A 13,497-nucleotide genomic window follows, 5' to 3' on the forward strand; every position below is an offset into this window, starting at 1 on the left:
AACATTATGCACGGAACTAAGTGCCTTGAAGATACAAAGACAAAATGAAACTGTCCCTGCTTGCTCTTAAGAAATATCGTTGTACTAGGGGAGACAAGACGTACACAGATAAATAAATCCCCAAACCTTGGATTTACGCATGAGTAGTTTTGTGCTGAAATTCTCCTGCTACGCATGAAGCCTGGGGTTCACTTCCTGGTCCATGCCTTTTTATGAGAGGCAGTGTGATGTAACGGAAAGAACACTGATTTTGGAATTAGGGGACCTGGATTTAAATCCTGCCTCTGACAACTATGAAGTTAGAATGACTTCAGTTTCCTCCACTGTAAAAATAGACATTTGGACCATCAGATAGTCTCTGAGGCCCCTTTGAGGTGCAGATCTCTGGCCCTCTGGACTGAGGGGTGTCAGGAAAGGGCATCCCTTGGAAGGGGTGGGCAATCAGAAAGGTCTCCCAAGCCTCGGGTGATTTTAAGGGTCTTAATTCATTTGGGGTGTGTCTCTCTCGCTGGGGTGAGGGAGAGTCCCCCTTGCTAACTCCCAAGCAGCAGATCAGTGGAGGGGGTTCCTGGGATGGGTAAGGAAGGGCAGCTTCACCAGTAGCTACAGCTATATGGTTTTAATCAGGGAGCACCAAGGCGGAAGTTATTGTTTACATCTGAATTGGACTCAGATTTCTCATTCCAGCTGCTTTGCTCAGAGCTCACCAGGCCTCTGGAGAAGAGGTGTCCCTTGTCCCTTCCACTGGCCCCACACGGTTCTCAGCCCGTGGCCCCATGAGGCCTTCAGGGGGACTCTGCAGACCGTCTCTCTCTCCAGCCTGAATCAGGCCCCCATTCTCTGTCTCTGCCAGGGCTGGGGAGGTCCAGGGAGCATGTAGGCCCCCTTTACAGGTCACTCATGGGGGTAGATTGGGTATGATGTCAGGAGAGGAGGATTCAGAGAGAATTCAGGGAGGTGGAAAACCTAGGTGACCTGATTCCCAGCCTTGGGCTCAGCCTGCTGGCTGTCACCCAGGTCCTTGCCCCAGGGGAAGGGAAATCACACCTCCAGGCAGACAATAGGAACAGGGACTCTTGGGACAGTCGGCAGCTGGGAAGGGGGTCAGCGTGGGACTAGGCAGCCATCTGAGGGGCAGGACAGCAATAGGGGGGTGGAACTTCTCCACCCTACCTGCCCCTGGCCAATCAACAAACCCAACCTAAGAAAGGGGGGAAGACAGGCCAAGGAAAGGGAGAGAGGGAAAGGACAAAAGGAAAGGAGGCTAGAGAAAATTTCTGAGCAAAGTCAGGGGAGGGGAGGGGGGAGTGTTGGGGCAGGGGGAGCGGGGCGCTGAGCCCCAGGGGCAGGTGAAGGAGGTGTTTCCTGTCAGAGGCTCCCCCTAGAAGTCTTTCACCTTTTATGGTAAAGAGATTGCTGTGGGACCGGCTGGGAAGGAGGGAGGAAGAGAAAGAAGTTGGGGGAGGGAGAGAGGGAGGGAAGGAGGGGAGGAGGAGAGGGAGGGAGGGAGAGAGGGAGGAGAGGGAGGCAGGCTGGCAGGCTGGGGGCCGGGAGAAAGGAAGGGGCTGTGATGTCAGCGGGGAGGCTCGCTTACCTCCCTGACCCGGGCAGAAGGCACTGCGGGGCTGCCGAAGAGAGCGTCCGGGACTGGCGGCGCCCGGAGCTCAGGTGAGCCGAACAATGGGGACTCCGCGGCGGTGAAGGAACCGTGGGGAAGTCCGGGCGGCTTCAGGGCCGCAGGTTCGAGCCCCAGCTTCCCTCGGGATCGGAGGAGGGAGGAGGAAGGGGCCTGGGGGAGAACCCTCTGAAGGACAGAGACGGACAAAGCCGAGGGATCTGTCCCGAGTGGTGCCCGGGACCGAAGGAAGAACGGGCCCGGGGGGAACGTCGAGGAGGTAGGGGATAATGCTCACCCCAAGGGCAGGAAGGGGAGTGAATGGCAGCACCAGTGCCCTACTGACCTCAGCTGCCAGAGCATCTGCAGGCACCCTGCCCAGCTTCTTACCGATGGTAGAGAAGCTGGCCCGTCTCTGTACAGAGACACCCCCCAGCCCAAACCAACAATCCAACAAGATTTCTAGCTAAAAGAGCCCTTCGAAGCCAACCCCTTCACTTCACAGACAAGGAAACTGAAGCACCGAGCGGTTTAGTGACTTGCCCAGTGGGGATTCGAGCCCAGGTTCTCTAATTGTAAATCCACAGCTCTCCAAGCATCTGCTTCTAAATCCAGACCCTGGGACTCTTTGCCTGGTTCCAATCCCTACAGTCATGGAGGGGGTAAAAAGGGGAGGGGAGGAGGGGAATGAAGGGAAGGGGTAGGTGGGGGGATGGTGGTTCAAAGCTTCTGTAGTCCCTTCAGAAGATAACCTACAGTCCCCCTTGTCTCCTGGACAAGAGCTGGGTGCCGCCCATCCCTGGGACACCTCCCTGATTGGGTGTGGAGTTTGTGGAAAGGCAGAAGAGGAGGTCAGCTCACAGCACAGGACCTTCAGACAAGCCTGGGGTCAGAGGAGCTAGGGGACAGACGCCTTCCAGAGGGCTCCCTGACTTCCTTGTAGATAATAGAATTTTAAACGGGAGCAATTGCAGAGTTCACCAAGTACAAGCCCTTCATTTTCTGGGTGGGGAAACTGAGACTCAGAGAAGGCATGCCTAAGGTGACATACCTAAGGGGCACAAAGCAGCAGAGCTAGGACTCCCCCAAATTCAGGGCTTTTCCCCCTACAACAGTCAGGCAGGGGGTCCCCTCTCCCTGCCCCTCACTCCATTGTCTCTGTGCCCACCTTCCCCCTGAGGTTTAGGGCAAGAAGGGGAACAGTCAGTGAACATTGCCCAGCAGCCTGGGGCCTCCCATCCACCCCAAGCTCTGCTGAGTGGAAGGAGAAGCCAGGGAAAGGCTATTTTTGTGACTCCTAATTATCACAGAAGATTAAACCCCAGCCTGTCCTCCTGGGACAGGACCTGAGCAGCCCAAAGTGCTGGATATGTGCCCCTTCTGGAGCACTCCCTTACCACCCTAGCTCTGCCACCCTCCCCAGCCCCAAGTCACCAACTTCATGTGTGTGTTTGATATCCTTTGTTTTTACATCACTTTCATTTCCAAATAGAATCATTCCTCCTTGTAGCAAAGAATAAAGAAAGAGGAGAAGAAAAAGGAATTTATCAAAACATCCACCGAGTCTGACAATATACAAAGTGTCCTCACATATAGTCTTTCATTTCTGTAAAGGAACACCCTCATCCTCCCAGTGATTATATTGAAGCATTTATTAATCACTTACTAGGTACCAGGCACGGTGTTGACTGTTCCATACCTCCTCCCTTGTCAGACCTTCCTGGCTCTCATTTCTAGAACCAGTCAATCAGTTAACAAGCACTTAAGTGGCATTTTCCCTCTTTGTAGTTTATCATCATTCCCATTTTACAGAGATGTAGACTACAGCCTGGGAGCTGAAGTGACTTAACCGAGGTCCTACATGTATTAATGGTGGGAGCAATAATATGGTAGGAAGAGACCTGGATTGGATTACTTGCCGTTAGTGGGAATCTGGGGAAGTCCCTTTGCTTCTCTGAACCTCAGTTGTTCACACCTGGAAAATGGGAATAATTCCATACTTGGACTACATCCCTCACAAGGTACTTGTGAGAAAGCACTTTGTAAAAGCCAGAACTTTTTTAGCGCAGTTGAAATGGGAGTGAGTGGCAGAATGGAGGACTTAACCCAGGGCTTGTGACTGGCAGATGGGAAGGGGAGGCTTTCCCCACTTGATTTCTCTAGACTAGCTCTGGGTCACTGTGTGGGTAGCTGGTTCCTCTGGTCCTTGCTTATCCTGATGGGGATGAATGCCTGACTTGGTTTATGCGTGTATGTGTTTGTATGTTGGGGGGGAGGGACAATGAAGGGAAGCCCAGCTCTAGGGAAAACCAGGAAGGGCAGGAATGGTGAAAGGAAGAGGAGGCAGGGAATAAGCATTTATAAAAGTGCCTACTGTGTGCCAGACACTGTGCTAACCGATTTTACAAATGCCTCTTTTAAAAGGAGGCTGGGGTAGGGGGGTGGGGGGGCCAGTGTAGTTCTAGGTTCCTTTTTTCCCAACTCCATGACCCAGTTTGGGCTCAAACCAAAATGCTTTTTAAGTCACTAAAACATATAGACTGCACCAAGCTACAGACTTTCAGGGGTGACTTGAAAACCCCCATACTATTAAGCATTGGCAAAGCAAGCGACCAGCATAGACCCCTCCAGACTTGCCAGGTCCCCTGGGATTTTGCCTCCTTTGTGGGTCGTGGGCGTGAGTGGCGGACAGAACGCCTCTGCTGCCTGCTCCAGCCCAGCACCAGCTCCTCCCTTACCCCTGGACTGATCCCTGAGGCTCAGGCGAGGGCTGTGTCCCAGCCGGTCTGGTCTCTCTCTCTTCCTTCCTCTGGGCAGGAAATGACTTTCCTTTTCTTTGTTCTTACTTTCTCCTTCTCCACCCCCAAACTGGATATCCGCTTAGTCCATCACAGGAAGAGCTGAGGGGAGGATGTGAAGTGTCCCAGGCTGAGGTGGGCTTCGTTCAGATCCCCAGCCACAGAGTGAGATGCTGCCTGGTGGGGAGAGACTGACTGTTCTCCAGAGAGGTCTGGCCCTTTAAGTGAGAGAGGGGATAGGGTCTGACCACACCACCACCATTCCCCTCCCACAGAATTCAGGGGATGACCATCGAGGGAGGTAGGGTTCTCCCCATCCCCCAGGCCCCAAATGGGGTCAGACCTCTAGCTCTGCAGAAGGGTCTCAGGCAGAATGGGCTTTGAAAATTCCAAGCTCATCGTTCCCATGGGGACTGCCTTCTCTACCAGTAACCACAAGCAAGGCAGAGAGAAGGGGGAGGGCAGGAGAAGGGGGAGTGGGTTTGCACAGCTGTCAGCATCTGGTTTGCAGGGCTGGATTTCTCTGCCCCAGGCTGCTGTTCAGTTTTTCTAAAGAAATCCAGTAAGAATGACTTTCCCAGAGAGGATGTGTTCTGTGTGTGTGTGTGTGTGTGTGTGTGTGTAGATCCCCATTAGGATTTGGGTGCATGAGGGTCGGTTTGGACCTTGCTTAGGGGAGTGAAGGGGCCCAGAAGGAAGGCTTAGGGTAAGGCTGTTAAGGTGTTTATATATTCACCAGAACTGGAAAAAGGACTCTCTTTTTCAGATTAGGAAACAGGCTCAGAGAAAGGTCACACAGCTAAGAAGTAGCAGATTCTGAGAGTTGAACCTGGGTCTTCTGACTCTAAATCTGGTGCCCTTTCCAACACCTCATGGCTGACCTGTTTGCCCATCATCTCCCTGGGGGAGGAACGCAGTTCTCAATGACTATACCAATTCTCTTGGGCCTAACTTTAGCTTTCCCAATGGGTACAGTTACATAGAGTGATTTTCAGGCCTGGGGCATTTGAGGGTTTGGGGTCTCTGTATCATTCAGTGAAAACACAGACTCCAGACACCTGGAATTCTAAGCTCACATTTGTAGGGTCGTAGCCTCATAGATACAGAGCAGGACAAGACTTTAGACTAAGTCCAACCCCCCTCTCATTTTTAGGACAGTAAGAATCAGAGAGCATACGTGATTTATTTGCCCAGGGTCACATAGGCAGTAGCTGGGATGCAAACCCTGGTGTTCAAATCCCAGTTCTGACGCTTATCTGAGTGAACTTGGAAAAATCATTAACCATCTAAGCCTCAGTTTCTTCATAGTCATATAGAAATGGGACCTAAGAATGGAACATCATATGGAACACCCTGGAAATTACATTTTGGACCTTTTCCCCAGGCCTATGGTCAAGGGTGTTCTGGTCAGTGTTTAACAACCGGCTCTCCAGGAGAGAAAGGTTTGCTAAGACACACTTTTAAGTGTCATCTGCATTGTTAACATTCCATCCATCACTTTCTTAAGTTTAGACAATCAGAAAACAATAAAATAAGTTCTGATTTGTGACATTTGCTGATTTCCCAGACCCAAAATGATCATGTGGAAAATTGAACAATCCATAACCAGCTGGCTCCAGCATATCCCTGCTATTCTGAGAGTTTAGGTTTCCCTTTCACCCCAACTTCTCCACAAGTAGGGTCGCTCTTGAGATGTTCCACTGTGGCCAGAGTGCTCCTTTCTGGACACACTGTTCACTCTTTATTACAACCATCTACTGGTCTGGGTCCTCATGCCACTGGCCCCAAGTGTAGACCCATGCTTAGGATTCTAGATAGGGCAGGCCCTTCTGAGGCATCTGCTGTCCAGGGTGGCCAACCTGACTTCCTGTAGCTTTGTGAAAGTGCTTACTTAGCACAGTGCCTGGTACACAGTAGGTGCTTACTAAATGCTTCTTTCCTTCCTTTCTTCCCTCCATGGCAAGAATGCTGCCTTGAAGTCAAGAGACCTCAGTCAGATTCTGGGCTGACGTGCTTGCTCATTGTGTGGTGTGGGGTGTATGTGTGTGTGGGGGGGGTGGGAAGAAAGAGGAGAGAGAGAGAGAGAGGGAGGAAGAAAGAGGAGAGGGAGAGAGAGGGAGGAAGAAAGAAGAGAGGGAGAGAGGGAGGGAGAAAGAGGAGAGAGAGAGGGAGAAAGAGGAGAGGGAGAGAGAGGAAGAGAGAGAGAGAGAGAGAGAGAGGAAGAAAGAGGAGAGGGAGGAGGAGGGAGGGATAGAGAGAGAGAGAGAGAGAGAGAGGAGAAGGAGGGAGGGAGAAAGAGGAGAGGGAGAGAGAAAGAGGAGAGAGAGGGAGGGGGAGAGGGAGAGAGAGAGGAAGAAGAAGAAAGAAAGAGAGAGAGAGAAGAAGGAGGAAAGAGAGGGAGGGAGGAAGAGGGAGAATAGAAAAGGAAGAGGGAGGAAGAGAGAAACAAATGAAGAGAGAAGGAAAAAGAGACACACACTGTCTGCTTAACTTCTCTCTGACTCAGTTTCTTCGGCTGCAGGTTGGGATAACAATAGCACTCCCTCACCAGATTATTGTATGGATGAGATAAGATGATATAAAGTGCTTTGCCGACCTTGACGGGCTCTACACCAATGCTAGTTATTATTATGTTTATTACACCAAGCACACACTGCTCCCTTACTAGGGAGTGAGGTTAAGAGCCTAAGGGGGCCGGTGGGACCACGGGACTCCTATGTTGCTGGTCTGAGCTGCAGTTCCTTCCCCTAAACCATCTGTGTCAGGGATCAGGCCTCAGTTCTCTGTCTCCCCACTTCTAGAGACCATGCCCTAAGTGGAAGATTCCAGGGGACCATGAGTGCTGTCTTCAAATAGGTCAAGAGTTGTTATATGGGAGATTATCATATGGAGATTAGATTTGATCAATTTGGTTCTCTGGGGCAGAACCAGGAATGATGGGAGGAAGTTATGTCAGCTCCATGTAAAGAAAAGAACTCTTAACACTTAGAGCAGAGCACACTTACTAGCGGCGTGACCCTGGGCAAGTCACTTCACTCTGTTTGCCTCAGTTTCCTCATCTGTAAAATGAGCTGGAGAAGAAAATGCCAAAGCACTCCAGTATCTTTGCCGAGAAAATGCCAAATGGGGTCAAGTAGAGTAGGTCATGACTGAAAAATAACAGCAACAGAAAGAGATGAGCAGAAGTGAAAATACACTGCTTTAGGGAGTGGCGAGTCCTGTCACTAGAAGGCTTTAAATAGAAGGCTAGAAACCATAGAATCATAGATCTAAATCTGAGAGGGACATTAAAGACCACTGAATCCAACCCCCCTCACTTTATTGGTGAGAAAACTAAAGATCAGGGAGGTTGTGACCAGGTCCTTTGACTTGTCAGGGATGTTTTAGGAGGAATCCAGGTCCTTTGACTTGTCAGGGATGTTTTAGGAGGAATTTTTGTTTAGGGGGACTAGGTATTCTCCAAGCTCCTATCCACTCTGGTGTTCTGTGTTTCCATTCAAAGACCTCTTACGATTCCTAGCCCTTGGGGTTCCTGGGACCTGGGCCAATGGCTGTAGGTCTCTAGATATAGGTGCTTCTGGGAACACTCTCCTGAAACCAGGTAAATACAACATCTGCTCATCTGTCCCCCTAGAATGTCTTCCTGAACCCTGGTTACCATCTCCAACCACTCTTGGCACATTGTAATCTCCTTAACAGAACATCCCTGACCAGGGAGACCAAGAGCTACCTCACTGAGCCCAGGAAAAGTCGGTAAGTCCAGGATGGGGATCCTTAGGCAGGGCTTGGGTTAAAGCAGGCATCTGTTCTTGGGTGTGTGTGTTAGGTTGTGTTGGGAGGCTGGGGAAGAGCTGGGACTCTTGCCTCTAGCCAGCAGAGCCCTTCCTTCTCCTGAGATCCTTGATGGAAGCGAGATCAATCATTAATGTGGCGAGAAGGGAGCGGCTGCCCTTTGCTCCATCTGACAGGGCAGGTAGAATGGGCAGGGGGCGGGGTTCCTGCGTTCCATTCCCATATCTTGGTGCCCGAGGCCTTCTCAGAACCTCAGTTGGTCAGTTTAAAAAATGGAACTCCTGGCCCCTGTTTCATTCTTTGGGATGACAAAGAGAAGAAGGCAAAAACAGAGGTATTTGAGAAATCTCCTGCCCCTTAGGAGGAAAATTAATAATCAAAGGAAACAATAATTTTCTGCCTATGTATCTCTTCCCCCCTCCCCCATGCCATTGCAGGCAACTGTGACCTGATAATAGAATCTTTTTTTTTTTGAGGCAATTGGGTTAAGTGACTTGCCCAGGGTCACACAGCCAGCAATGTCTAAGGTCATATTTGAACTCAGGTCCTCCTGACTCCAGGGATGGTGTGTTATCCACTTGCACCACCTAACTGCCCTGATGCTAGAATCTTGGGGGTTTAGATCAATGAAGAAGACTTGACTTTAGACCTGCCTCTGACCTTTACTTAGCTGTTTGATCCTAGGGAAGTCATCCAACTTCTACCTGTCTTGGTCAACTCCCTAAAGCTTATTTATAAAGTGAGAGATGATTCACAATCTGAATTGGGGAGTTCCCACCCTGGGACTTTTTTTTTAACAATGACAAACTGAACACCTCCCCGCCCCCCACATCAAACCCCCTTTCTTTGTGATCACAATTGATTTAGGGCTGGAAAGAATCTCAGACTATAGAATATTAGAGCTGGGAGGAGCCTGAAAACATTGAAAATCAGAATTAGAAGGAACTTAATGACATAAGCCAGGGGTGGGGAAACTAGTTTGGATTCAGTCAAAGGGCCGTACTCGAGGACCTAGAAGGCCACGTGTGGCCTCAAGGCCACAGGTTCCCCACCCCTGACATAGATTGTTGTAACTTGGAAGGATCTTAGAACACAGAATGTCAGAGCTAGAAGGGATTTTAGATGTCTTTTAGTCCAGGGGTTCTTTACCTAGAATTCATTTCAAGGCATCTGTGAACTTAGATGGGAAAAAAATTTACATCTTTATTTTCACTAACTTCTAACCGAAATTTAGCGGACTTTTCAATTATGAACCTTTAAAAAAAGATATTCTGGGAAAAAGAACGGCTAGCACTTACATAAAGCTTTAAGGTTGGGGAAGGACTTCATAGTCATTATCTCATATGAGCTTCACAACAGCCTTGGAGGTACATGCTATTATTATCTTCACTTTAGAGGTTAAGTGACTTGCCCAGGGTCACACAGCCAGTAAATGCCTGAGGCTGGATTTAAACTGGTCTTTCTGACTCCAAGTCTAGCCCTTTATCTACTGTATCACTGAGCAGCCAGACTGCCAAAAAAAAAAAAATCCAAAACCCTAATTTTACAAATGAGGCAAATGAGACCCAGGAGGGGAAACTAAGGTCATTTGTCATTGTTCAGTCATTTCAGTCGTGTCCCCATTTAGGATTTTCTTGGTAGAGATACTGCAGTGGTTTGCCATTTCCTACTCCAGCTCATTTTATGGATGAGGAAACTGAGGCAAACAGGGTTAAGTGATTTGACCAGGATCACACAGCTTATGAGTGTCTGAGGCTGGATTTGAACTCTGGAAGATGAGTCTTCCTGATTCCAGATCCAGTGCTCTATCCACTATGGCTCCCCCTAGCTGCCCCAGCTAAGGTCTTAGATCTAGTAAATGACTAAACCTGGGGTTTGAACCCAGATTTCTGACTCTAAATTCAGTGTTTATTTGTGTTTTTTTTAAACTAAACTACATCTTCCCCAAGTTTTTTGAGGGGAGGAACTGTACTAATTAACCCTAGCTTCAAGCACAGTACTATGCATACAGTATGCACACTGTTTATTGTACTGAGCAGGGAAGCTCACATTTAAATTTGACCTTCTCCAGTTTACCTGGTGCTTGCAAGGCACAGCAACCCTGTAAGACAGGCAGTGCAGGTAGTATTATCCCCACTTTACAGATGAGAAAACCAAGGCTCTGATGGGCGAAGTGATTTGCCCAGGATTGCCCAGCTGTGCACTGGGGCAGCAGTTTTGGAGGAGTGGTGCTTCTGTCTTCCTCAAGGGAGGAGCCCTCGAATCCATCAGAGCTGTCATGTGTTTGAATTTGCACATGTGTGTGCTGGCATATCGGAACTTGTGCATGTAGCCTTGCAGCTTGGGCTCACCTAGAGCAAGACTCTACCAGCCTGAGAGTGGGAGAATTGAAATCAACTCACTAAATGCTGACTAAGCCCAGATTAGACGTTGAGTTATAGCTAGAGAAGGGGCTGACCTGCATCCAGAGAAGGAGCTTCCTTGCCAAGGAGGAAATCACCAGGCAAGCCCCTATCTTCTTCCACCCTTTAAGTACAAAGCACTGTGGCTTCCTGCTGGGGATTTGTTGTTTTTAAGGGGTGGGGGGGAACGACAAAGTTCCTGCCCTCAGAAACAGCTTATGGTCTGATGAGCTAGAACCCAAGGATGCTAGAAAGTACAATTTGAGAAGGGAAATGGGAAGTCAGGAGGAGGCAGCATCTCAAGGTTTGGTCCTTGAGAGAAGGGAAGGAATTCAACAGATGGGAAGAAGGAGGCACTGAAAAATGGAAGAGGGCAGGACAAGAATATAGAACATGTGAGGGGTTGTACTATGAGATAAGGGTGGGCAGGGAGATCAGAGCCAGATTGTGGAAGGATAGAAGGAAGGAGGGAGGAAGGAAGGAACAAGAAAGAGGAAAGGAAGGAAGGAACGAGAAAGAAGAAAGGAGGGAAGGAAGGAATGAGAAAGAAGAAAGGAAGGAGAGAGAAAGAAGAAAGGAAGGAGCGAGAAAGAAGAAAGGAAGAAAGAGGGAAGGAAGGAGAAAGAAGAAAGGAGGGAAGGAAGGAAGGAGGGTGGGAGGGAAGGAAGGAGGCATTTAGTAAGCATCTGCACTGTGCCAGGCGCTCTGCTAGGTGCTTTCCAAATACTTTCTCATTTGGTCCTCACAACCACCCTGATCATTCAGGGTAGCTGCTTGCATTCAATGCTAAGACCAGAAGTTTGTTCTTTATCCCCTTGGCAAGAGGGAGCTATAGAAGATTTCTGAGCAGAGGAGTTTCATGATTACACAGGGGTATAGGCAGATCTGGGCAGTGGGAAGGAGTGTGAGCAGGGAGAGGCTCATTCCCCAAGTCCCAGGCCATTAACTCTTCTCTTTGCTTTAGCCGTGCTCCGAGAGAAAAGCCAGAGGGAGATGATGGCCTCGAAGCCAGAGAAGAGGATGGCCTCCTCCATCTTCATCACCCTGACTCCCCCTCGCCGGGACACAGCTGTGGTGGACGAGGTGAGGCAGGCGGCCTGTTCCAGTCGGGCCAGTCGGGCCCGGGAGACTGTCTCAGCCAAGAAGCCCCCCAGTGACTTTCTAGTGAACAGACAGGTCCCGCGGATCCCCAGCATTTCAGCAACACTGCCCCCACCAGTTCTTCTACCTAATGGAGGTAAGACAGAACATGGGGCAGGGAAAACCTGGGGTGCAGAAGTGGGCAGACGTGGCAGAGAGAGAGTGTGGGACTGAGAGCTAGCTGGCATCTAAGAGTTCATTGTTCGATCCAGCAATCAGCAAGCATTCACCAGGTGCTGTGGGAGGGAGGGAATAAGCATTTACATGGCACCTACTATGTGCTAAGCACTTTTATCAATATCTTATTGGAGCTTCACTTCTATTATTATCCCCGTTTTACAGATAAGGAAACTGAGGCAAACAGGGTCAAGTGACTTGCCCAAGGTCACACAGCCAGGAAGTGTCTGAGCTTCCTGACTCCAAGTCCATCCCTCTATCCACTGTGCCACCTAAAGACAAAATCAGGGACATGTGCCTGACAACATATGCACCATTCCACACCCACGGGCCCCCACTTTGCCAGTGAAGAGGAGCCAAGATTGGGCTTTATCACTCTAATCTCTGTGTATATTGTTTTTGGTTCTGCTCACTCTAATTCTATAAGCCTTTCCAAGTTTCCCTGAGTGCTTCACATCTTGGGGCGGGGGGCGGGGGAGTCTCATGGCCCAGCACTCTTCCATTACATTCACTCCTCACTGTATGTTTGGTCAGACCTCAGTAGGCGGGCTCCCTCTCCATTTCTAGATTCCATACAAATTCCTTGAGATTCAACAAGCATTTTCTAAGTGGTGACCACATGGGCTAGGTGCTGGGGTTCAAAGACAGAAGCAAAAAGTACCTTCTCTCAGGAAGCTTCCATTCTATTGAGAGCAAACAACATTCACGTAGAAAATTCAATGCATATACAAAGTTATTTCTGGGGAGAAGGCACAAGCAAGCCCTTCAGGACTGTGGTCTCTCACAGACTCTTCTCCCAACCCAACCCTCTGTACTTATCATCATTTACAGATAATAATAATATTTAAGGTTTTCGAAGCCCTCTATTTCTTATTGAATCCTCACAGTAACCGTATGAGGAAGGGCATAAGCTATTCTTATCCCCTGTTTTACAGTTTTTTTGAACCCAGACCTTCCTGACTCCAAGCTTACAGTATCTCATGAAAGGCAAAGTAGGAAAGACCCTCAGAAATCACCAAACCCCTTAATTTTACAGATGAGGAAACGGAGGCCCCAAAAGGTTAAGTTATCGACATGAAGTTACAGTTAGTGACTGTTTGATGAACGCTGCCCTCCCTTGTGTGAATCTAGTAAGATGAAACTTCTTACATGTAAAGTCTTTTATCGCTGTTCAGTTGTCTCAGTCTTGTCCAGCTCTCTGGGACCGCATTCGGGGTTCTCTTGGCAGAGATACTGGAGTGGTTTGCCGTTTCCCTCTCCAGCTCATTTTACAGATGAGGAAACTGAGGCAGATAGGGTTAAGTGACTTGTCCAGGGTCACATAGCTAGTAAGTATCTCCTGAAGATGAATCTTCCTGACTCCAGGCCCAGTGCTCTGTGCACTATGGCTCCGCCTAGCTGCATGTAAAGTCTTAGACTTGGATTAAAGAAATTCATTTCACAAGGAAAGATGGTGGAGACGTGTTCTAGTTAATGTTTAACAACTGACTCCCCGCCCCCCCCCAGAATGTATACAGGACCCACTCTTAAATTTAACCTACATCATGAATATTTTCTCTATTACTTTCTTAAG

At 49.1% G+C, this 13,497-nt stretch overlaps 1 protein-coding gene across 2 annotated transcripts in view; it reads left to right on the forward strand.

Moving 5' to 3' along the window:
* The first annotated feature begins 1,604 nt into the window (after positions 1-1,604).
* Positions 1,605-13,497, forward strand: part of FBLIM1 (filamin binding LIM protein 1) — a 35,776-nt gene continuing 23,883 nt past the window's right edge. Inside the window, exons 1-3 of one of the 2 annotated variants that reach the window (XM_036746888.1) lie at positions 1,605-1,668; positions 8,048-8,166; positions 11,572-11,844. In XM_036746888.1, the coding sequence (XP_036602783.1) occupies positions 11,601-11,844 (244 nt within the window). In that variant the 5' untranslated portion in view covers positions 1,605-1,668; positions 8,048-8,166; positions 11,572-11,600. Of the gene's footprint in view, positions 1,669-1,840; positions 1,896-8,047; positions 8,167-11,571; positions 11,845-13,497 lie in introns of those variants that run through there. The other variant, XM_036746889.1, reaches the window with a different exon arrangement.

This window comes from Trichosurus vulpecula, chromosome 2, assembly GCF_011100635.1.
Source record: "Trichosurus vulpecula isolate mTriVul1 chromosome 2, mTriVul1.pri, whole genome shotgun sequence".
Classification (NCBI taxonomy): Eukaryota; Metazoa; Chordata; class Mammalia; order Diprotodontia; family Phalangeridae; genus Trichosurus; species Trichosurus vulpecula.